Here is a 24,230-nt window from a genome sequence, read left to right as displayed (position 1 = left end):
CGCCAGGTGTCAACAAGCCACGCTGATCCACACCTGGTGGCGCTACAGCACGCTGATCCACGCCACTGGGCACCAGCCCATGCTGATCCATGCTAGGTGGCACCAAGCCACGCTGATCCACACCTGGTGGTGCTACAGTATGCTGATCTACGCCAGGGGGCACCAACCCACGCTGATCCACACCAGGTGGCACCCAGCCATGCTGATCCACACCTGTTGGTGCTACAGCACGCAGATCCATGCCAGGTGGCACAAAGCCACGCTGATCCACACCAGTTGGCACCAACCCACGCTGGTCCACACCTGGTGGTGCTACAGCACGCTGATCCAAGCCAGTGGGCACCAACCCACGCTGACCCACAACAGGTTGCACCAAGCCACGCTGACCCATACCTGGTGGAGCTACAGCACGCTGATCCATGCCAGTGGGATCCAACCCACGCTGATCCACACCTAGTGGCGCAACAGCATGCTGATCCACACCTAGTGGAGCTACAGCACGCTGATCAATGCCAGTGGGAACCAACCCTCGCTGATCCACACCAGGTGGCACTAAGTCACGCTGATCCACACCTGTTGGCGCTACAGCATGCAGATCCACGCCAGTGGGCACCAACCCACGTTGATCTACACCAGGTGGCAGTAAGCCACGCAGAATCACACCTGGTGGCGCTACAGCACGCTGATCCATGCTAGTGGGCACCAACCCAGGCTGATCCACACCAGGTGGCACCAAGCCACGTAGAATCACACCTGGTGGCGCTACAGCACGCTGATCCATGCTAGTGGGCACCAATCCACGCTGATCCACACCAGGTGGCACCAAGCCACGCTGACCCACACCTGGTGGCACTACAGCATGTTGATCAATACCAGGTGGCATCAAGCCACGCTGATCCACACTTGTTGGCGTTACAGCAAGCTGATCCATGCCAGTGGGCACCAAACCACGCTGATACACGACAGGTGGCACCAAGCCAAGTTGATCCACACCTGTTGGTGCTATAGCACGTTGATCCATACCAGGTAGCACCAGGCCACGCTGATCCACACCTGTTGGTGCTACAGCATGCTGATCCACGGCAGTGGGCACCAAACCACGCTGATACATGCCAGGTGGCACCAAGCCACGTTGATCCACACCTGTTGGTACTACAGCATGCTGATCCACGCCAGTGGCTACCAAACCACGCTGATCCACACCTGTTGGTGCTACAGCACGCTGATCCATGCCAGGGGGCACAAATCCACGCTGATACACACCAGGTGGCACCAATCCACGCTGATACACACCTGGTGGTGCTACGGCATGCTGATCCATGCCAGTGGGCACCAAGCCATGCTGATCCATGCTAGGTCGCACCAAGCCAAGCTGATTCACAACTGGTGGTGCTACAGCATGCTGATCCACGCCAGTAGGCACAAACCCACGCTGATCCACGCCAGGTGGCACCAATCCACGCTGAACCACACCTGTTGGCGCTACAGCACGCTTTTCCACGCCACTGGGGACCAACCCACGCTTATGTACGCCAGGTGGCACCAAGCCACGCTGTTCCACACCTGGTGGCTCTAGAGCATGCTGATCCATGCCAGTGGGCACCAACCCACGCTGATCCACGCCAGTGGGCAACCCACGCTGATCCACGCCAGGTGACACCAAGCCACGCTGATCCTCACCTGGTGGCGCTACAGGACGCTGATCCACACCCATTGGCGCTACAGCATGCTGATCCACGCCAGTAGGCACCAACCCAAGCTGATCCATGCCAGGTGGCACCAAGCCACGCTGAGCCACACCTGGTGGCACTACAGCATGCTGATCCACACCTGTTGGCGCTACAGCACGCTGATCCACGCCAGTGGGCACCAACCCACGCTGATCCACGCCAGATGGCACCAAGCCACGATGATCCACAACTGGTGGTGCTACAGCACGCTGATCCATGCCAGTAGGCACAAACCCACGCTGATCCACGCCAGGTGGCACCAATCCACGCTGAATCATACCTGTTGGCGCTACAGCACCCTGATCCACACCAGGTGGCACAAAGCCACGCTGATCCACACCTGTTGGCGCTACAGCACGCTGATCCACGCCAGTGGGCACCAACGCACGCTGATCCACGCCAGGTGGCACCAAGCCATACTTATCCATGCCAGGTGGCACCAAGCCACGCTGATCCACACCTGTTGGTGCTACAGCACGCTGATCCATGCCAGTGGGCACCAACCCACGCTGATCCACGCCAGATGGCACCAAGCCACGATGATCCACAACTGGTGGTGCTACAGCACGCTGATCCATGCCAGTAGGCACAAACCCACGCTGATCCACGCCAGGTGGCACCAATCCACGCTGAATCATACCTGTTGGCGCTACAGCACCCTGATCCACATCAGGTGGCACAAAGCCATGCTGATCCACACCTGTTGGCGCTACAGCACGCTGATCCACGCCAGTGGGCACCAATGCACGCTGATCCACGCCAGGTGGCACCAAGCCATACTGATCCATGCCAGGTGGCACCAAGCCACGCTGATCCACACCTGTTGGCGCTACAGCACGCTGATCCATGCCAGTGGGCACCAACCCACGCTGATCCACGCCAGATGGCACCAAGCCACGATGATCCACAACTGGTGGTGCTACAGCACGCTGATCCATGCCAGTAGGCACAAACCCACGCTGATCCATGCCAGGTGGCACCAATCCACGCTGAATCATACCTGTTGGCGCTACAGCACCCTGATCCACACTAGGTGGCACAAAGCCACGCTGATCCACACCTGTTGGCGCTACAGCACGCTGATCCACGCCAGTGGGCACCAACGCACGCTGATCCACGCCAGGTGGCACTAAGCCATACTGATCCACACCTGGAGGCGCTACAGCATGCTGATCCACCCTAGTGGGCACCATCCCTTGCTGATCCATGCCAGGTGGCACCAAGCCACGCTGATCCACACCTGCTGGCACTACAGTACGCTGATCCATGCGAGTGGGCACCAACCCACGCTGATCCACGCCAGGTGGCACCAAGCCACGCTGATCCACACCTCGTGGCACTAAAGCATGCTGATCCACGCCAGTGGGCACCAACCCACGCTGATCCCTGCCAGTGGGCACCAACACTTGCTTATCCATGTCAGATGGCACCAAGCCACGCTGATCCACACCTGGTGGCACTACAGCACGCTGATCCACAACTGGTGGCGCTACAGCACGCTGATCCACGCCAGTGGGCACCAACTCACGCTGATCTGCGCCAGGTGACACCAAGCCTCGCTGGTCCACACCTGCTGGCGCTACAGCACGCTGATCCACTCCAGGGGGCACCAACCCACGCTGATCCACGCCAGGTGGCACTAAGCCACGCTGATCCACACCTGGTGGTACTACAGCACGCTGATCCACCCCAGTGGGCACCAACCCACGCTTATCCATGCCAGGTGGCACCAAGCCACGCTGATCCACGCCAGGTGGCACCAAGCCACGCTGATCCACACCTGGTGGCGCTACAGCACGCTGATCCACCCCAGTGGGCACCATCCCACGCTGATCCACGCCAGGTGGCACCAAGCCACGCTGATCCACACCTGCTGGCGCTACAGCACGCTGATCCACTCCAGGGGGCACCAACCCACGCTGATCCACGCCAGGTGGCACTAAGCCACGCTGATCCACACCTGGTGGTACTACAGCACGCTGATCCACACCAGTGGGCACCAACCCACGCTGATCCACACCTGGTGGCGCTACAACACGTTGATCCACATCTGGTGGTGCTACAGCACGCTGATCCACGCCAGTGGGCACCAACCCACGCTGATCCACACCTGGTGGCACCAAGCCACGCTGACCCACACCTGGTGGCGCTACAGCACGCTTATCCACGCCACGTGGCATCAACCCAAGCTGATCCATGCCAGGTGGCACCAAGCCACGCTGATATACACCTGTTGGTGCCTCAGCATGCTGATCCACACCTGTTGGTGCTACAGAATGCTGATCCACGCCACTGGGCACCAACCCACGCTGATCCATGCCAGGTGGCACCAAGCCACGCTGATCCACACCTGTTGGCACCACAGCGCGCTGTTCCACGCCACTGGGCACCAACCCATGCTGATCCATGCCAGGTGGCACCAAGCCACGTTGATCCACACCTGGTGGCGCTACAGCACGCTGATCCACGCCAGTGGTCACCAACCCACGCTGATCCACTCCAGGTGGCAACAAGCCACGCTTATACACACCTGTTGGCGCCTCAGCATGCTGATCCATACCTGTTGGCGCTACCGCACGTTGATCCACGCCAGTGGTCACCAACCCACGCTGATCCATGCCAGGTGTCACCAAGCCACGCTGATCCACACCTGGTGGCGCTACAGCACGCTGATCCACACCTGTTGGTGCTACAGCACGCTGATCGACGCCAGTGGGCACCAACCCACGCTGATCCACGCCAGGTGGCACCAAGCCACGCTGATCCACACTTGTTGGTGCTACAGCACGCTGATCCACGCCAGTGGGCACCAACCCACGCTTATCCACACCAGGTGGCACCAAGTCAAGCTGATCCATACCTGGTAGCACTACAGCACGCTGATCCACACCAGTGGGCACCAAACCACGCTGATCCACACCTGTTGGCACTACAGCACGCTGTTCCACGCCACTGGGCACCAACCCACGCTGATCCACGCCAGGTGACACGAAGCCACGCTGATCCACACCTGGTGGCGCTACAGCATGATGATCCACACCAGTGGGCACCAACCCACGCTGATCCACGCCAGGTGGCACCAAGCCACGCTGATCCACACCTGGTGGCGCTACAGCACGCTGATCCACGCCAGTGGGCACCAACCCATGCTGATCCACGCCAGGTGGCACCAAGCCACGCTTATACACACCAATTGGCACCTCAGCACGCTGATCCATACCTGTTGGCGCTACAGCACGTTGATCCACGCCAGTGGGCACCAACCCACGCTGATCCACGCCAGGTGGAGCCAAGCCACGCTGATCCACACCTGGTGGCGCTACAGCACGCTGATCTACTCCAGGGGACACCAACCCACGCTGATCCACACCCGGTCGCATTATAGCACGCTGATCCATGCCAGGAGGCACCAACCCACGCTGATCCACACCAGGTGTTACGAAGCCATGCTGATCCACACCTGGTGGCGCTGCAGCATGCTGATCCACACCAGGTGGCACCAAGCCACGCTGATCCACACCTGGTGGTGCTACAGCACGCTGATCCACGCCAGTGGGCACCAACCCACGCTGATCTACACCTGGTGGCGCTACAGCACGCTGATCCATACCTGGTGGTGCTGCAGCACTCTGATCCACGCCACGTGGCACCAGGCCACGCTGATCCACACCTGGTGGCGCTATAGCATGCTGATCCATGCCAGTGGGCACCAAGCCACGCTGATCTACACCTGGTGGCGCTACAGCACGCTGATCCATGCCACGTGGCACCAAGCCACGCTGAGCCACACCTGGTGGTGCTGTAGCACGCTGATCCACGCCACGTGGCACCAAGCCACGCTGATCCACACCTGGTGGTGCTACAGCATGCTGATCTACGCCAGGGGGCACCAACCCATGCTGATCCACACCATGGGGCACCAAGCCATGCTGATCCACACCACGTGGCACTAAGCCACGCTGATCCATACCTAGTGGCATTAAAGCACGCTGATCCACACCAGGTGACACGAAGCCACGCTGATCCACGCCAGGTGGCAGAAAGCCATGCTGGTCCACACCTGGTTGTGCTGCAGCATGCTGATCCACGCCAGGGGGCACCAAGCCACGCTGATCTACACCTGGTGGCACTAAAGCACGCTGATCTATGCCAGGGGGCACCAAGCCACGCTGATCCACGCCAGGTGGCACAAAGCCACGCTGGTCCGCACCTGGTGGCGCTACAGCACTCTGATCCATGCGAGTGGGCACCAACCCACGCTGATCCATGCCAGTGGGCACCAACCCACGCTGATCCACGCCAGGTGGCACCAAGCCACGCTGATCCATACCTGCTGGCGCTACAGCACGCTGATCCATGCCAGGGGGCACCAACCCACGCTGATCCATGCCACGTGGTACCAAGCCACGCTGATCCACAGCTGCTGGTGATACAGCACCCTGACCCACGCCAGGGGGCACTAAGCCACGCTGATCCACGCCAGTGGGCACCAACCCATGCTGATCCACGCTAGGTGGCACCAAGCCATACTGATCCACACCTGCTGGCTCTACAGCACGCTGATCCATGCCAGGGGGCACCAAGCCATGCTGATCCACACCTGCTGGCACTATAGCACGCTGATCCATGCCAGGGGGCACTAAGCCACGCTGATCCACACCACGTGGCACCAATCCACGCTGATCGACACCTGGTGGCACTACAGCATGCTGATCCACACCAGTGAGCACCAACCCACTCTCATCCATGCCAGGTGGCACCAAGCCACGCTGATCCATACCTAGTGGCTCTACAGCACGCTGATCCACGCCAGTGGGCACCAACCCATGCTGATCCACGTCAGGTGGCACCAAGCCATGCTGGTCCACACCTGGTGGCGCTACAGCATGCTGATCCACTCCAGGGGGCACCAACCCACGCTGATCCACACCCAGTGGCACTACAGCACGCTGCTCCATGCTACGGGGCACCAAGCCACGCTGATCCTCTCCAGTTAGCATCAAGCCACGCTGATCCACACCAGGTAGTACCAAGCCATGCTGATCCACACCTGGTGGTGGTACAGCACGCTTATCCATGCCAGTTGGTACCAAGCCATGCTGATCCACACCCGATGGTACTACAGCACGCTGATCCATTCCAGAGGGCACTAATCCACGCTGATCCACGCCAGGTGGCATGAAACCACGCTGACCCACGCCTGGTGGTACTACAGCACGCTGATCCATGCCCGGGGGCACCAAGCCACGCTGATCCACACCTGGAGGTACTATAGCACGCCGATCCATGCCACGTGGCACTAAGCCACGCTGATCCATGCCACGTGGCACCAAGCCACGCTGATCCATGCCAGGGGGCACCAACCCACGCTGATCCATGACAGGTGGTACTACAGCATGCTGATCCACACCATGTGGCACCAAGCCATGCTGACCCATGCCAGGGGACACCAACCCACGCTGATCCACACCACGTGACAGAAAACCATACTGGTCCATGCCAGGGTACACCAACCCATGCTGATCCACGCCAGGTGGTACTATAGCACCCTGATCCAGGCCAGAGGGCATCATGGCATGCTGATCCATGCCAGGGGGTTCTAAGCCACGTTGATCCATGCCAGTTGTTACTACAGCACCCTGATCCATGCCAGGGGAAATCAAACCACGCTGATCCACACCAGCTGGCACCAGGCCATGTTGATTTTTGTCAGGAGATACTACTACAGTACCCTGATCCACACTGGGTGGTACTACAGCACCCTGATCCACACCAGGTGGCACAGAGCCACGCTGATCCATGCCAGGTGGTGCCATGCCATGCTGATACATGCCAGGTGTTACAGCAGCACCCTGATCCACACCATGTTGCATCATGCCACGCTGATACACACCAGGGGGCACCATGCCACGCTGATGCATGCCAGGGGGCACCATGCCACGCTGATACACGCTAGGTGACACCAAGCCAGGCTGATCCATACCAGGTGGTACTACTATAGTACCCTGATCCACACCGGGTGGCACAAAGCCACGGTGATCCATGCTAGGTGGCACCATGCCACGCTGATAAACACCAGGGGGCACCATGCCACGCTGATCCATCCCAGGGGGCACCATGCCACGCTGATATACTCCTGGTGGCACCATGCCACGCTGATACAAGCTAGGTGACACCAAGCCAGGCTGATCCACACCAGGTGGTACTACTACAGTACCCTGATCCACACCGGGTGGCACAAAACTACTCTGATCCATGCCAGGTGGCACCATGCCATGCTGATACACACCAGGGGGCACCATGCCATGCTGATCCATGGCGGGTTCCACCAAGCCAGGCTGATCCACACCAGGTGGCACCAAGCCAGGCTGACCCATGCTGGGTGGCACCAAACCAGGCTGATCCACACCCGGTAGAACCATGCCATGCTCATCCATGCGGGGTGGCACCAAGCCACGCTGATCTATGCCATGTGGCACCATGCCATGCTTATCCACACCAGGTGGCACCATGCCAGGCTTATCCACGGTGGTTGGCACCATGCCAGGCTGGTCCATGCCGGGTGGTACCATGCTAGGCTTACCTAGGGTGGTTGACACTATGCCAGGCTTACCCAAGGCAGGTGGCACCATGCCAGGCTTACCCATCTCACGTGGCATTGTGCCACGCTGATCCACACTGGGTGGCACCAAGCCAGGCTTATCCATGGCAGGTGGCACTATACCTCGCTGATCCTTAGCAGGTGGCACCAAGCCAGGTTGATCCATTCCAGGCTGATCCACGGTGGTTGGCACCATGCCAGGCTGATCCACACTGGGTGGCACCATGCCAGGCTTATCCATGCTGGGTGGCACCATGCCAGGCTTACCCACACTGTGTGGCACTGTGCCATGCTGAACCACACCGGGTGGCACCAAGCCAGGCTTTTCCACGGTGGGTGGCACTATACCATGCTGATCCTTGGCGGGTGGCACTATACCATGTTGATCCTTGGCAGGTGGTACTAAGCCAGGCTGATCAGCACCTGGTGGCACTATGCTAGGCTGATCCACACTGGATGGCACCAAGCCATGTGGACCCACGCTGGGTGGCACCAAGCCACGCTGACCCATGCCACGTGGCACCAAGCCACGTGGACCCATGCGGGGTGGCAGCATGCCACGATGACCCATATGAGGTGGCACCACGCCTCGCTGACTCATCCCAGGTTGCACCAAATCATGCTGAACTGTATCAGGTGATATCAAACCATGCTGATCCACTCCTGGCTGCACCAAACCTTGCAGATCTATGCCAGGCTGGGCCAAACCATGCTGACCTATATCGGGTTGGACCAAATGATATGGCTCTGCAGCAGGCTGCACCAACCCAGGTGGAAATGCACCAGGCTGCACCCAATCACTAGGCAGTTCCCCTAGTTGTGCCAGACCATACTGATCTACCCCAGGATGGACTAACCCACGCTGATCTCTGGTACGTTGCACTGCACCACGTTGATCTTTACCAGGTGGCACCACATCAAGCTGACCTGCACCAGGTGGCACCAGATCATGTGGATATATACCAGGTTGGACAAAGCCACGCTGAGCTATTCCAGGAGGTGCCAAACCAGGCCTATGTGGACCAGGCCGGACCAAATCACGCCGACCTATGCCAAGTTGCACCAAACCTTGTTGGTCTGTCCCAGGTGTTACCAAACCACCCTGATCTGCACGAGGCTGCACCAGACCACGCTGCCCTGAATCAGTTTGCACAAAACCAGGATGAACCCTGCCAGGCTGCACCAAACCAGGTTGATCTCTCCCAGGCTGGATAAAATCATACTGCTCAGTGCCAGGTTGTATGAAGCCAGGTGCTTCCAAAGTGGGCTGTAACAAACCTTGTTGATCTCTACCAACTTGCATCAAACCAGGTGATATCAAATCATACTGATCTGTGAGAGGTAGAAGCAATCCTTGTTGATCTATTCCAGGCAGTACCAGTTGTTGCTGACCCATGGCAGCGGGTATCAGTCCTTGCTGATCCATGCCAAGTAGTCCCATATCACGCTCATGTATGCCGGCCTGTTCCATACTGAGTTGATCTGTGCCAGGAAGTATCATGCCATACCGATAGACCATATCAACTTGGTCTATACCAGGTAGTTCCAATCTTTGTTGATCTCTGCCAGGTACTAAAGGTGGCACAACACCATGCTGATCCATGCCAAGTGGTTCCAAGCCCTGATAGTATATTTCAGGTGGTGGCTCACCAAGCTGACTCTCACGAAGTGGCACCACACCATGTGGATAAGTGCTAGCATATGGCAACACTGTGCCAGGGAGTCCCATGATTTGCTGATCTGGCCTTGCATAGGCTTCGTCTTGGCTGACACGTGCCCCACGGCGCTGATCTGGATATGCATAATGCCGAACTCTGGCTGAGGGTAAGTCCTGTTGCGATGGGCCAGGGTGTGCATCTCGTTCATCTCTTCTTGGACGTGTTAAGGTCTCTCTACCTCTGCGGCGCTCTGGCTCTGCTTTTAACTGGGATGTAGCTTGGCGGGGTTTTGACATGCCAGCTTCATCACGGGCCCTTGCAAGGAATCTAGTAGTAGAGGGACCCCTGCTTCGTTCCCTGAGGGCAGCATCTTCAGAGGGGTATCCACTGGATTCTGATGACTGATCTAGGCCACCAGTGGAATCCCGAACCTGGTCAGAACTTGGATGCTTCACAGAGGCTAGACTAGGAGCCCGATCACTCAATGTTAAAGCAGATTGCCCTCTGCGCTTAGGAAGTCCCATTTGGCCTAAGCCCTAGAAGAAGAAAGTCAATAACTTCAAGTCAAAAATACTGCAAGAGTCAAAAGGAAGGAGATCTGGGATATCTAACTCTGGTGACTTAAAGCCCTTAATGAGAAAAACTATCTGGTCCTAAAAGCTAAGTTGGACATAAAGACTTTAACATTCTTTTTTTAAAATTTTATTTATTTTACTTGTTGACGAACCTTTAATTTTTATTTATATATGGTGCTGAGAATCGAACCCAGTGCCTCACACATTCAAGGCAAGTGCTCTACCACTGAGCCACAGCCACAGCCCCAAGACTTTAACATTCTTAAAGGTCATCAGGTTTTTGAGACTGCACCTGTGTAAATGGCATCTTAACATGCAATTTTCTTCATAAAAGATGGGAAACTACAAATACAAGTGATCCTCCAGGCTCTCACTGAGTCACGAATAAAGGATGGAAGTCACTTGTTAAATTTAAAATCTAAAGTCTGCCCAATTATTGGCCCATTGCTGATGGTAGAGGCGCACACTGGAGATGAGCAAACCAAATTGTAAAGGATCCAAGTTTTGGGTTGGAACTCCACAGAAAGGGATTTTCTCTATGGACTGTCACACAGAATGCCAGAAGGTATGTACAAAATGGAGCCTGCAGCCCTGCTCATGGAATAGATTATCCATACTTGGGGCAGACCCAGGTGGTGAAATACTATGAACCCACTCAAAATTAATGATGGAATATTTCCATTTTTAGCCAAGAGGGTGTAACAGAGACTGAAATTACCCTCTCAACTGTAACAGCCAAAACTAAAACATCGAAAAGTAATAACTATGAAATAGTGGTTTTTCAAACAAGGGTAACAGGTAATGAAGAAATAAAAATTCCTGAGAGAATGGAGTGGCTACAGTGCAGGGAGGAGGTTGGGATGGAGCCTACAGGATTCCTGGAGTAGAGACGGAGGCAACTCAAGACCACAGGACAGAGTATCAGCAGGAAGAGAAATGCATCTAGCACAGAAAGGATCAGTGTGAGGAGAGCACCAATCCACCTTGCACAGCTAGGAGAACAGGGCCCAGAACAGGGCTGAGGAGTGCCTGCTTTGACCAGCCAGTTTGGAAAAACTCATCATTCAAGGGGCACAGGGCAGTGTTCTCAGAAAAGGGATGCCTCTGAGGTAGACAACAGTCCGCCCAAGACCGAACACTGCTACGGACCCACCTCCCAAATCTAAAACAAGAGCTGAGAGGATCAAACTATTTTCAAATAACTGCATTATGGTGAGGGATTATAAAAAAATTCAGCATTCCACCAAGAAAATTCACAGTGACTAGCAAGCAATCAAAGATGACCAGGCATGTAAACAGACATAAAAACATGACCCTTAATGAGGAGATGGTTCAGTCGATTGAAACCACCCCACAGTGACCCAGGTACTAGAATTAGCAGGAAAGGATACTAAAACAATGAACACAGCTATTATTTGTTATGTTCAACAAGGTAAGTAGAGACATGGAAATTTTTTTGTGTTTTTGGTGGTGCCAGTGATTGAACTCAGGATGTTGCATATGTTAGGCAAGTGCTCTGCCACTGAGCTACAGCCCCAGCCCATTTAAATTTTTTTTATTTTATCTTATTTTATATTTTGAAACAGGGGCTTGCTAAACTGCTGAGGCTGGCCTCAAATTTATGATCCTTCTGCTTTAGACTCCCGAGTCACTGGAGATTACAGTTGTGTACCACTGCGCCCAGCTGGAGGATATTTTAAAAACAATCTGAATTGCATTAAAGTCTGAGATGAAAAATAACTGGATGAGATTAATTACAGGTTAAGCATCACAGAAGAAAAGTTTGCCAAAATGAAACCAAATGAGAAATATAAATATAAATGAAAAAGCGTCAGTGAGCTATTAGGTAAATGTGTGCATGTGCGTGTGCGTGCGCGCGTGCACACACACTCACACACACACATACAAATTGGAATTCCTGAAGGAGAAGAGGGAGACGGAAGAGGAAAAAAAGATTTGAAGAATGGTCCAAAACTTCTCAAACTTGATGAAAACTATAAACCCAGAGATACAAGCAGCTCAATGTACTCAAGCACAGAACACCATGACATGCCAAGGCACACCAAAGCGGTGATGTAGAGGTAATCTTAAAACAGCAGAAAAAAGGAGGTGTACGCTGCAGAACCAAGCAGAATGTGGTGGAGTGCTCACTGGGAAGAGGGCTGCAAGGAGGCAGCGGGTGACGCCCCCCTGGGAAATAAAAGCTGTCCACAGGCTGGGACACCATGGCACACACTGTAATCCCAGTGACTCAGGAGGCTGAGGCAGGAGGAGTTTGAGGCCAGCCTCAAAAACTTAGCAAGATCCTGTCTCAAAATAAAAAATAAAAAAGGCTGAGGGTATGGCTCAGTGGTAAGGCACCCCTGGGTTCCATCCCCAGCACCAAAAGAAAAACAAGGAGGGGGGATGCATTATAGTAGCCAAAAAAAAAAAAAAAGTGGCTATACTAATATCAGACAAAATAGCTTTAAGACACATTTATTACTAGAGACAAAGAAATGTACATTACAAGGCTTTGATCCCCAGTACCACACACACACACACAAAAAATGTATTCTATAAACCTAAAGTTACAGCTAGTCAGACAACAAAGAAGGTAAAATGGAATGAAAAATACTCAGTTCAAAAGGGGCAGAAAAGAGGGACAAAGAAACAAATGGATCAAAAAAATCTTTTAAAAACCACTTGTTATTAAAAAATGAAATCACAATATTAATATTAGACAAAACTGATTTCAAAGCTAAGACTATTATTAGTATTAGAAGGTAATTACTGGGGCTGGAGTTGTGGCTTAGTGGTAGAACACTTGTGCACGAGGCCCTGGGTTCAATCCCCAGCACCATATAAAAATAAATAAAATAAAGGCATTGTGTCCAACTATAACTAAAAAATAAATTTTTAAAAAAAGAAGAAGGTGGGCATGTAGTTCAATGGTAGAGCAGGTGCTTATCAGCATGCTTGGCCCTGGATTCAATCCCCAGCACAAAAAAAAAAAAAAAAAAAAAAAAATTCCTTAATATAAAGAGATCAATCCATCAAAAAGACATCTGGGCAGGGCGTGGTGGCACACACCTGTAATCCCAGTGGCTCGGGAGGTGGAGGCAGGAGGATTGCAAGTTCGAAGCCAGCCTCAGCAATTTAATGAGGCACTAAGCAACTCAGACCCTAGGCTCAGTGGTCAAGTGCTCCTGAATTCAATCCCCTGTACTCCTCCGCACCCCCCAAGAAAGACATTTGTTCTAAATGTTTGTGCACCTAATAGAGCCACCAATTACAGGAGGTGGTGGATGAAGCCCCAGTCAGGGATTTCAATACCCCTGGTTAGAAGTAGGTGGAAAGTCAGGTAAGAACACTGCATGTTTCGTAGGGTTACCATAGCAAAGTCCCATAACCTTTAATAGTAGAAATTTCTTGTCTCGAAGTTCTAGAGTCTAGAAGTCTGAAATGCAATAATGAGCGGGACTAGTTCCATCTGAGGCTGTGAGGGAGGTCTCCTCTTCTCTCCCAGTGCCTTATAGCCTCCAGCCTTTCTTTCTCTTATCATCACATCATCTTCCCTTGGTACATGACTGTTCTATCCAGATCTCCCCTTTTATAAAGACATAGTCGTATTGGGTTAGGGTCCACCGTAATGTCTTCATCTGAACTTCATTATCTGCAAAGCTCCTATTTCCAAATATGGCCATGTTTGCAGGTCCTGGGGTATAAGATCTCAAGATTTGTTTTGAAAGGACAGGTTTGAAAGGTTATATATATATATATATATATATATATATATATATATATATATATATAACCTTTGTTGTTTGATTAAGGTTATATATATATATATAACCCTAATATATATAAAAGACTTAAATAACACCATCAACCTGTTTGATCTGATTGACATTTGTAGAATATTTCACCCCAAACAGCAGAAGATATATTTCTCCTTAAGTTCACATAAAATGGTCACCAAGGTAGATAATAACTTTAAAACATTTCAAGTGCATAGATCAGAAACCAGTGACAGAAATATCCTTGGAAAGTCCTCAAATATTTAGAAAAAAAATGCAGATTTCCAAATATACCATGGATTAAAGAAGAAGTGAAAGGGGGTGTAGAAAATACCTAAAAGGCCTTAGAAAGGCTACAAACCAATTACTGCAAATAAAGCAGAAAGGAAATGGCAGCATGGAAAGACTTTCAAAAGTAAACCTTTCAGAGACACCCAACACATTACCAGTGTCAGAAAAACACTCCAGAAGCAGGTGTGGCAGACTGTGTCCAGGTTTTCATCCAAATTTCAGAAACAAAAATAGCAGGAAAATGGCAGCAAAAAATTCAGGTACACTGTATATACTGCCTCTGGAGGATAAGGTATGTATGAGTATCCTACAGCTGCTGTAACAAAGGACCCACAAACTTGGTGGCTTAAAACAACATAAAAATGTTATCATTCTGGAGGTCAGAAGTCCAACTTGACTAGCAAAAGTCAAGGTGCCGGTCAATAGGGCTGGTTCCTTCCAGAGGCTCCAGGGGAAAATCCTCTTTCAGCTTCTAACAGTTGCCAGTGGTCCTTGGCTTTGGCCATATCACCTTCTCTCCTATAGGGCTATCTCCTTCTGCTTCCTTCTTATAAAGACCCTGGTGATGATATCACTGGACTCCCTTCATGACCAGGAGAATCTCCTACCCTCAACATCTTTCCCTTCACCACATCTGCAAAGTCCCTTTGCCATGGCAGGTGGCATGTCCAGGTTCTGTGGATTATGACAGACATCCTTGGAGCTATTACTCAGCCGTCCCACATCCAGTGACTAAAACCAAAGTCACGGTTCTATAGAACACTTTGAAATCCTGGAAAAATAGGTGTAACAGCTCCAGAGATTGGGGGGGGTGGGGGTGGGGGTGGGAATGAGGTCCTAGAGGAGCTGGTTCAGTTCTTATTAAGGGCATCAGATGAGACCATTTCATTTCTGAGGACACTGGGGGCAAGTGCTGATGACCGAATGCAGACCACTCTTGAGACTTGTCCTTTAAGTATCCAAATGAACAATCAACAACTGTACAGGCTCTTCCAGGAAAGGAATCCTGGAGACCAGAAACACCTTCTGCGGTTCAGTCCCTTCCCCTGGCACTCCACGTCAAGGATGCAGAGTCAGAAACAGCAGGCACCTTCCACCTAGAACATTAATGCTGTCTGTCTCACCTTCTAACCCATCTCTCATCTCTCCCTGCCATCTCTGTTCCACTAAGTCTATGATGATAATATTTTTTAAAGCACCATTATTTTAGGTACCAACAGGAAAGAGAAAACAGTTCCAATTAATGATGAAATGCCACCAACTCTTAAGACACATCCTGGTTCCACCAATGTTCATCTTAGAGTCAGTGGGTGTAGTCTGGTCTAAACTGAGATACATTTCTCCAGAGCCCTCTTTCTCTGTTCACCTGTTAGGCTGGGGGCTCCTGAGCAATTAGGATGTGTGACGCTCCCCAAGCCTGAATGTGTCTAGCTGTCCCTCCCACACTGGGGCTGCATCCTGACTGTTTTAACAAAGACTCCAGCCCGGACAACCTGCTATTTCCGTGACCGCAGTACAATACAAAATTCTTATTTCTGTTTTCCTGGGAGGTGCCATGACATCAGATGTATTCGTTTTGCCCAGTTAAGATCAAGTTAATTTTATGAAGCACCTTTCTGAATTCCTCCACTGGGCTTTGGGTTCCAAAGCTGGAGATATCCAAATGTTGATCCCAATCCAGGAGGTGGACAGAGAAGGATGGACTTAGGATAAATACAATTTGACTTGAAACATTGGTCCAAAATAAACATTTCCTCACCTAATTCCCTGCTTCAGGAATCACACTTCCAACTACACCCATTTATAAGCTCCCAAATCCTCGATATTCTCAAAATACACAATAGGTGGTTTTACTCAAGATCTTGACTCTGTTAATGTGGAAATATTACTTTACAATCTAGTAGCTCATATCTGGCAAGTCCTGGAAGGCAAAGTCCCAGCCAGCCCCAGTGCCCACCTTTGTCTGTCCTGCCTTCCAGTTTTTGCCTTCAAGCACCTGGGAAATTTGGACTTTGGATTTCTCAAGATGATTAAAAAGAACAATGTCATTTCTGGCCATTTTAAACTTGTCCATGGTGTTAAACTTTTTCTGTGGCCTTGTCCTCCACAGAGGCTGTGAACATGACTCCCTATTTTTGCCTGTCAGGCCACCAGAGCTTCATAGAGAAGACATCCTTACCTCAGGCATACCATTTCTGCAAGGGAGCACTTGGCTCCAGGTCGTGGGACCTGGTAAAAGGGTGGCTGGAAGATGATCAAACAATTGTGACCTCTCCCTCAGGACTGAGTCACTGTCATCTGGATTTATTGTATTGGTTACAGGAAACTGAAGAAGCTTGGTCTCATCTTAAAAACAGGTTGTTTTATTTGGTTTTGTGGTGCTGGGTCACATCCAGGGCCTTGCATATGCCAGGCAAGGGCTCTGCACTGACTATACGTTCAGACCTTTATTAAGCAGGTATTGACTATGCTCTGGGGTTGGATTTTCCTAGTTTCAATAAGATTTTTTTTTTTTTTTTTGTCACTGGGTATTGAAACTGGGACACTGAAGCACTAAGCCACATCCTCAGCAATTTTTATTTTGAGACAGGATCTCACTAAATTGCTTAGGTCCTCACTAAATTGCTGAGGCTGGCCTCAAAATTGTGATCCTTCTGCCTTGGCCTCCCAAGTTGCTGGGATTACAGGTGTGCACCACCACACCCAGCCCAGTAACTCTTATTCTTTCTTATCATGAAGAAAAATGTAGGAAGTGGAGAAGGAGCATCACCTTATCATCACCATCATCCTGTGGTACACAAAGTCATGAAGAACTGCCCAGCTGCCATTACAATATACTCTTGGCTGGGTACAGTGGGACATGCCTGTGATCCCAGCAACTCAAGATGTTGAGGCAGGAGGATCACAAGTTCAAGGACAGCCTCAGCAATTTAGTGAGACTCTGTCTCAAAAAAAAGGGTGGGGAGTGGTATTGGAGATGTGGATCAGTGGTTAAGTGCCCTTAGGTTCCATCCGTAGTAACAAAACAAAAGACAAAAATGGATGTTTCCTTGTCTCTGAAAAAGTAAAAATCTCTGAAGGTGTATAATTACGCTTAAGTCTTGGGGGTGACCTCTGCTGTCACCCTGAGGAAATGCGTTGCTTGCTAAAGCAACATGGTAGTGGTACCCGTGTGATAAAGCTTCAACTTTATTTCTTTGTGGTACTGGGGATTGAGCCCAGGGGCTCTACCACTGGGCTACATTTCTGGTCCTTTTTAAATTTTTGAGACAGTTTCTTTAAAATAAAAAAAATTTTAAAAAGCCACCTTTTTCCAAGGAACTCCATTTACTTTTTTTTTTTTTTTTTTGGTGCTGGGGATAAAACCCAGGACCTCATGCATACCAGGAAACTGCTCCACAACAGAGCCACATTCCCAGCTCCCTCTGGCAACTCTTTCTAAAGCTGTTTCCTCTGAGGATGGGCAAGGAACTCAGAAAACAGTCTTGGAGATTGGCAGGATGCCTGGGGCATCCAGATGGTATTTGGTATTCCCTAGGTGGCCACTGGGAGGCGCCAAAAGGCTCCTGCTTCACTCACTTCTGTGGGTACCTCAGGGGATCTGGTTTGAGGAGACCACTTGCAGAGTTGGGGGACAGAGAGCATGGAGACCAAAGGAGTAGCTGATCCTGGTCTGCGGGGGCTGTTTGAAAATATCCAGGTGAAGAAAGGTTGAGGGTTTGAAAATGATTTGGTCTTCCTGTGCATAGAACCAGAACAGATGGCCACATGCCCATATGCAGAAGTCACCATCAGCAAGGGGCCTCCTGCAAGGGTATTATTTCCAGGGTTGGTCACCCTGTTCCATGAACAGTGAAGGGACTTGTGCAATTCAGGACAGCTCAAAAAACTACAAAAGCTATGAAAATCAGGTGGGTACTGTTTCTACCTAACCCATTGGCAAAGTTCCAAACATCGACTGACACATGGGGTGGGGGTGGGGGTGTCATGAAATAAGTTCTCTCCTATGTCGCTCGTGGGAATCTAGGGAATCTAGGCTGGAACAACACCCATGGAAGACAATCTGGCAATAGTCAGCCAAACTCAAAGGCACATTTCCATTTCTAGGAATTTACGCTCTTCACACATATGTCACCTGGGAGCACTCCTTATAAAATTGAGGAAAATATTTGTCTATAATAGGGAACTTGTGAAATAAAGGATAGACATGAACACAGCAGAATCCCATTCTTGGTACAAAGAGAGGTTCTGGGGAGCCACACCCAAGACCACCACCAGGGACCCCAGTTTTTCACCATTTGTGAGCCTTTCCAGCCGTCAGTGATGGCTTGCTCCAGCTCTTCCCAGGTGACCATAGTGGCTTCTTCTGCACCAGGAACGGAACCCAGTTTCCAGTTTATTTGTTCCTGACAATAACAATAGTACACTTACACACATACCCCAGGTTTAATCGTAGGACGGACGGCTTAGGAACAGGATGTGTGGGTCCATCCACAGCCCTAGCCCCAGGAAGAATTCACCATCCTTCAAGTGACCAACCAGTCTTGGGCAGCCAGTTCTTTGTCCCTTGTGAGTTCCCAATTGATGGTCAGGGATGGAAAGGATTTCCCCCTCAATCCAGGGGCACCACCCTGCTCTGGGGGAGTGGGGCCCAGTCCTAGAGTGAAGCCAGGCTGAGGACAGCCCCCAGCCCAGAGAGCCTTTTCCCCAGAGCTCGCTCATATTACCAGGACTTCATCTCGATCTTTGATTTGCTTCTCAAGGTCTTCAATTCGGTGGAGGACTTCCTGGAGACAGAGTTCAGAGAAGGAGCATCAGGCAGCTCTCCTGGCGCCCCTACGTGTGTGCACACACATGCACACACAGACACACTCACACACACTCAGTGGCTCTTAGAACAAAAGAGGGTTTCTAGTTTCTACCTGATTTTTTGCCTGGTCAGTAAGGCCAAGCTTCCAGGTCTTTCCCCAACCAACAGAGGAAGGGAAGTAGACAGCACTGAGGGTGGTACTGTGAGACATCATGCCAAGAGTTAGTGCCAGTGAAGGGGAGGGAACCACTGATCCTGGTTCATCTCATGCGACCCTCTAGCAAAGCCTTCCAGCACTGCAGCAAGAGGTCCACCTTGCCTCACAAGGAGCAAGGACCAGAAACCTCGGAGGCATATGTTGGCTGACAAGAATCCTCAAGGGAATCCAAGCAAACTGCTAAAGAGTAAGTTGCACCATATAACTTGTGCCACCTCCAGGATCAAAACAAAAAGAAACAAACACATTGGATTTGAAAGTTTAAAAAGCAGAGAGAGAGAGAGAGGAAGGAGGGGAAATAATGGGGAAAGACATTGGCCAAATTATATTGTTACATTGTGTGCATGTATGAGTATGTAACAGCAAACCCCATTATGTACAACCATAATGTACCAATCAAAAATGTGAAAGAAGAGCAGATGGTTCTTAAAGCAAAGATGAGTGTGCTGGGCTCCCCGGGCCGGTGCTGGTGTGTAGGATGGCAGCAATGCCAGGCAGCCCTGGGGGTTTGGCTTCCTCCAGCCTTTCTGGCCTTCCCATTTCTCTTCCAGTCTCCCCCAGGCTTTCTTCCCAATTGCTCCGCCTTCTCTCCAGGTCCACTATCCACAACCTGACACATGCCTTGAAATAAGAGCATGTGTCTGTTATCACCTTTGTCAGAATTGCTGGGTGTTTCTTACCGTGCATCAGATACAGGCTATGCTGAAGCATTTACGTATACTTCACCCTCCAGAAACCTGGAAGTCCAACTGAAACTGACTGATCCCACATGCTGCAGCTCCTGTCTGTAACCAAGACATTGTTGTCTAACTCCTCCTCCCACCTCCCCTTCTGTGCACTGGCCTTTGGTCTTCAATGCCTGCCACCTGATTATTTAATATCAATTAATTTAGCAATACTGGGGATGGAACCCAGGGACGTTCTGTCTCACTAAATTGTTTAGCTGGCTTTGAACTTGCAATCATCCTGCCTCAGCCTCCCAAGTTACTGGGATTACATGTGTGCACCACGGTTCTTTATTCAAGGGAAATGGAAATAGGCTCTAAGCATAGTTGAGATGTTGACCCTGCTGGGTCAGTCCAGACACTGTGGGTGCCTGATAAGGGGTAGGTGATCTCCGGAAACAAGGCTAAGGGAGGAAAAACTGGGGAAGAGGCCACTCTGCTCTAAGGTGTAGTCCCCAAGCACATTCACCTGAGGCCTAAACTCAGGAGACACCATTTTGTAGGCTTCTTTCAGGTTCTTCACATCTTCCACCACGTCCTGGAGCACGCGCATGACCTGCAAGGAATAGCATGGGCCTGGTGGGAACAAGCTGCACCCAGGCCTGGTGACCCTGGATTGGCCCTCTCCCTCTCTGTGGCAGCTCAGGGCTTAGCTCCCACAGGCTGAGGGCAGTCTGGAGGGACAGAGGGTCTGCACGTCTGCACACTGACCTTGGGGGTGCTGCTTCCCACGGTGTCCTTCAGGACCTTCCCAGACCTTATCTGAGCTGTGTCCAAGGTTGGCATGTCCATCTCCTCCAGCCACTCTGGGATGGCCAACTGTTGTGCGCTGACCTTGGAAGTGATGAACTGCAAGTGGGTGGTGATGTCCTCCACCCTGCCGTCCATGGTCTTGAGCTGCTTGGTGAGGTCCTGCACCTGGTTCTCCAGCGCCAGGGAGAAGGACCTGCTCATACCTCTGCGTTTCTCTTTGGCCCCGGGCGGGAACTGAGTGCTAAAGGAGCCCCGGAGGGACTCCAGTGAGCGGCCTGCCTCCGGGGACAAGGTCTGGAGGTCGATAAGAGTCTCTAGGATGCCGAGGTTCTTGAGTATGGCCAAGATGAGCGTGTGCAGGACGGTGAAGTTGACCGCGCCCACCTCCGGGGTGCCGATGGCCAGGTCGGCCAACTCCCGGAGGGAGACCTTGGTTGCTGGAATTGCGGGCGGCATCGTGCGTCCTAACGGGAGCCGGGCGCGGGTACGTGGGTGTGGGCGACTTGAGTCCCCTCACTGCTCGCCTCGCCTCCAGAGACTTTTCGGTCCTGCAAGGCGCCTGGGCCGCCCCCGCAGTCAAAGGTGCGCACCTGGCCTCCCACAGTCCGCGCCCCACCGCCTCTGGGCGGGGTGAGGCCGGCGGCCCTCCCTGTCGGGTCTCCGGCCTCCAAGCTCCAGCCCGCTTCGCTCCCTTGCTTGGCCCAGGCCAGCGGCGGCCGTTAGGAACGCGGACGCCTGGTTCTCCACGGCCCCACCCCCGCTCCGCGCGCCCAAGGGTTCCGTGTAAGAACAGGCCCGACGAGTCTGGGGGGCGGGGCGCTGCTCAGACTCCCCCAAGCCCAAGGGGAGCCCACGGGGAGGCAGCATTCGCATACCCCAAGGCACCACTATTTTTTTATTCCATGTAAGTGTTCCGAGGAAAGGTGCGTGGGCGGCCCCAAGCCATGTGTATGACACCAAGTCTGGGGACGGGGTGTGGGGTGGCCTAAGGCTCAATTAGGTTCTGTCCATCCCCCTAACCTAGAAAGTCCCCCCACTTGTTCTTGAGGGATCGTTAAAACCCGAAAGATTTAAAGGGAATAGTAGCACCACGCTTTGCTTTGTACCACCAATCGCCGTTCCACCGCCCACGGTAGGGCCACAGGATGCAATCCTGAGCTTTGGCCCTGTGGGCGCAGTTCCATTTTGTGAAACCAAAAGGCGACCTGGAAATTACCCACTGCTCAGGCGGTTCCAGTTATCCGCTAGGTGGCAGACTTTCTCTGCCGCTTAACATCTCAAGACAAGCTTCATCTAGATGGTCAAGTGCCAGCACCACAAGTTCATTAGGACCAGGCAAATCTGATGCAAATCCCATGCCAGTTTCTTCCAGAAGACAAGATTTTACCTGCAGTAAGGCTAAAGGAAGCCTATGGCAGTGTGTACACCACATCCTTCAACCATACCAACTCAAATTTGCAGTTAGTCTGAGTTGACAGTTTTTGAACAATTTCAGCACCCCATGTTCCCAGTATCTAGTGAACAGCCCAGCCCCCAATGGTTGACAAACCTAAGAATCTCTTTGTAATCTTTTGTACATTTACACTGTTACCTTGAAAACTTAAGGCCAGATCACAAAGTTAAAGCCTTAGGAACAAGTGTGGGCTGCACCGGGGGTTGTGGTACACAGCAGGACCAGTAGGTCCACATGCTTATCTGCAACTTCAGGAATTTTTCAGAATGTTAGCAGATACAATTACACTAGCTATAATCAGAACTGAAGTGTCCTCAAAAGCTCACTGTTAAGCCCCTGAGGTTTAGTATCTTTTTTCTCTCTAGTGGTAGGGATTGAACCTGAACTCTCCTACATGTCAGGCAAGTAATCTACCACAAGCTACACCTCTTCTCTCAGTATCTTGCTAAGGCACATTAAAACTAACAGTCAAGCAAGATGGTGCATGCCTGTAATCCCAGCTGCTTGGGAGGCTGAGACAAGAGGATTGCAAGTTCAAAGCCAGCCTCAGCAACAGTGAGGCACTAAGCAACTCAGTGAGACCCTGTCTCTAAATAAAATACAAAATAGGGCTGATGTGGCTCAATGGTTAAGTGCCCCCCAGGTTCAAGCCCTGGTACCCCAAACAAAACAAAACACACCAAGGGTCAGAGTAGCATTTTCTAGTTCTAGAAACTATGATCTATTTTACTAATTACCTTTGCTAAATAAGTAGATTTGGAAATCTCTACCATTGAATACAGGGAAAGAAAAAAATGTTAACTGGAGATAGAAGTGGAATTTGACTCAAAAAGGACCTTAGTTTTTAACCCCAAGTCTCCTTTTTCACAACTGAAGGCAGAGACCCGGAAGGGGCCATCATCTGCCTACCCTTGACTAGTAAGAGCCAGGTCTCCCCCCAGCAGCCCACTGGCTCTTCCCTACCTCCATGCTAATTACTTTAATGACTGTCCTTTGCTCAAAAGAAGGGAACTTATTTGTGCTTAAAAAAGCAAATGTGGGTTGGGGACTTTGTCATTAGGAAAGGGATAAAGTTAAGGAAACTTTCCTGTAGAGAAATACAATTGTACAAATAAAAGAATCTTCCCTGAGGCCTCACAGAGCCAATTAGCAATTCCAGCTCATTTCCCAGCCAAGTCCTCCTTCCTGTGACAAGGTTCTGGGCTGGAGCAGCTTGAAGGCATGACAAGCTATAGGAGCTTGCAGTGACCGCCTCCTGACAAAGGTGACAAGAACTTGGAGTAGTGATGCAGTTTAGAAGGCAGGACGGCAGGACAGCAAGGCAGCAGGGCCATGGCAGTCCTAAGAACACAATCTATGGGGCATCATCTATCACAAAGGAAAGACAGTTCATTCTATTTCTCGTTTAGATTTTAACAAGGATTCAACTTCAAGGCTTAGGAAGGAGATGGAATCTGCAGAGTGTTTGCCTCGCACATGTGAGGCACTGGGTTTGATCCTCAGCACCACATAAAGTCCTCTAGGCTCTGGACCCCCAACACCCCTCATTTTGTATCCACTGTCATCTGAACAGTTGAGACAGAAGTGAGTCACCACCCAGGCAGGAAACAGGGAGCTCTGCAGAGCAGGGACAAGACC

General features: G+C 51.5%; 1 protein-coding gene across 1 annotated transcript in view; it reads right to left on the bottom strand.

Annotated features, from left to right (window-relative positions):
* Positions 1 to 21,595, bottom strand: part of Qrich2 (glutamine rich 2) — a 36,732-nt gene extending 15,137 nt beyond the window's left edge. Inside the window, exons 1-10 of the mRNA XM_077110556.1 lie at positions 21,098 to 21,595; positions 20,880 to 20,942; positions 19,362 to 19,421; positions 18,930 to 19,040; positions 9,379 to 10,525; positions 8,918 to 9,018; positions 7,807 to 7,948; positions 5,554 to 5,850; positions 3,271 to 3,603; positions 358 to 393 (exon numbers count right to left, since the gene is read on the bottom strand). Of these exons, the coding sequence (XP_076966671.1) occupies positions 358 to 393; positions 3,271 to 3,603; positions 5,554 to 5,850; positions 7,807 to 7,948; positions 8,918 to 9,018; positions 9,379 to 10,525; positions 18,930 to 19,040; positions 19,362 to 19,421; positions 20,880 to 20,942; positions 21,098 to 21,595 (2,788 nt within the window). The remainder of the gene's footprint in view (positions 1 to 357; positions 394 to 3,270; positions 3,604 to 5,553; positions 5,851 to 7,806; positions 7,949 to 8,917; positions 9,019 to 9,378; positions 10,526 to 18,929; positions 19,041 to 19,361; positions 19,422 to 20,879; positions 20,943 to 21,097) is intronic.
* Positions 21,596 to 24,230: the final 2,635 nt, after the last annotated feature.

The sequence above is a fragment of the Callospermophilus lateralis genome, chromosome 11 (genome assembly GCF_048772815.1).
Source record: "Callospermophilus lateralis isolate mCalLat2 chromosome 11, mCalLat2.hap1, whole genome shotgun sequence".
Taxonomy (NCBI): domain Eukaryota; kingdom Metazoa; phylum Chordata; class Mammalia; order Rodentia; family Sciuridae; genus Callospermophilus; species Callospermophilus lateralis.
Note: the sequence above shows the minus strand (reverse complement) of the source record. Positions and strands in the feature narration are given on the sequence as shown.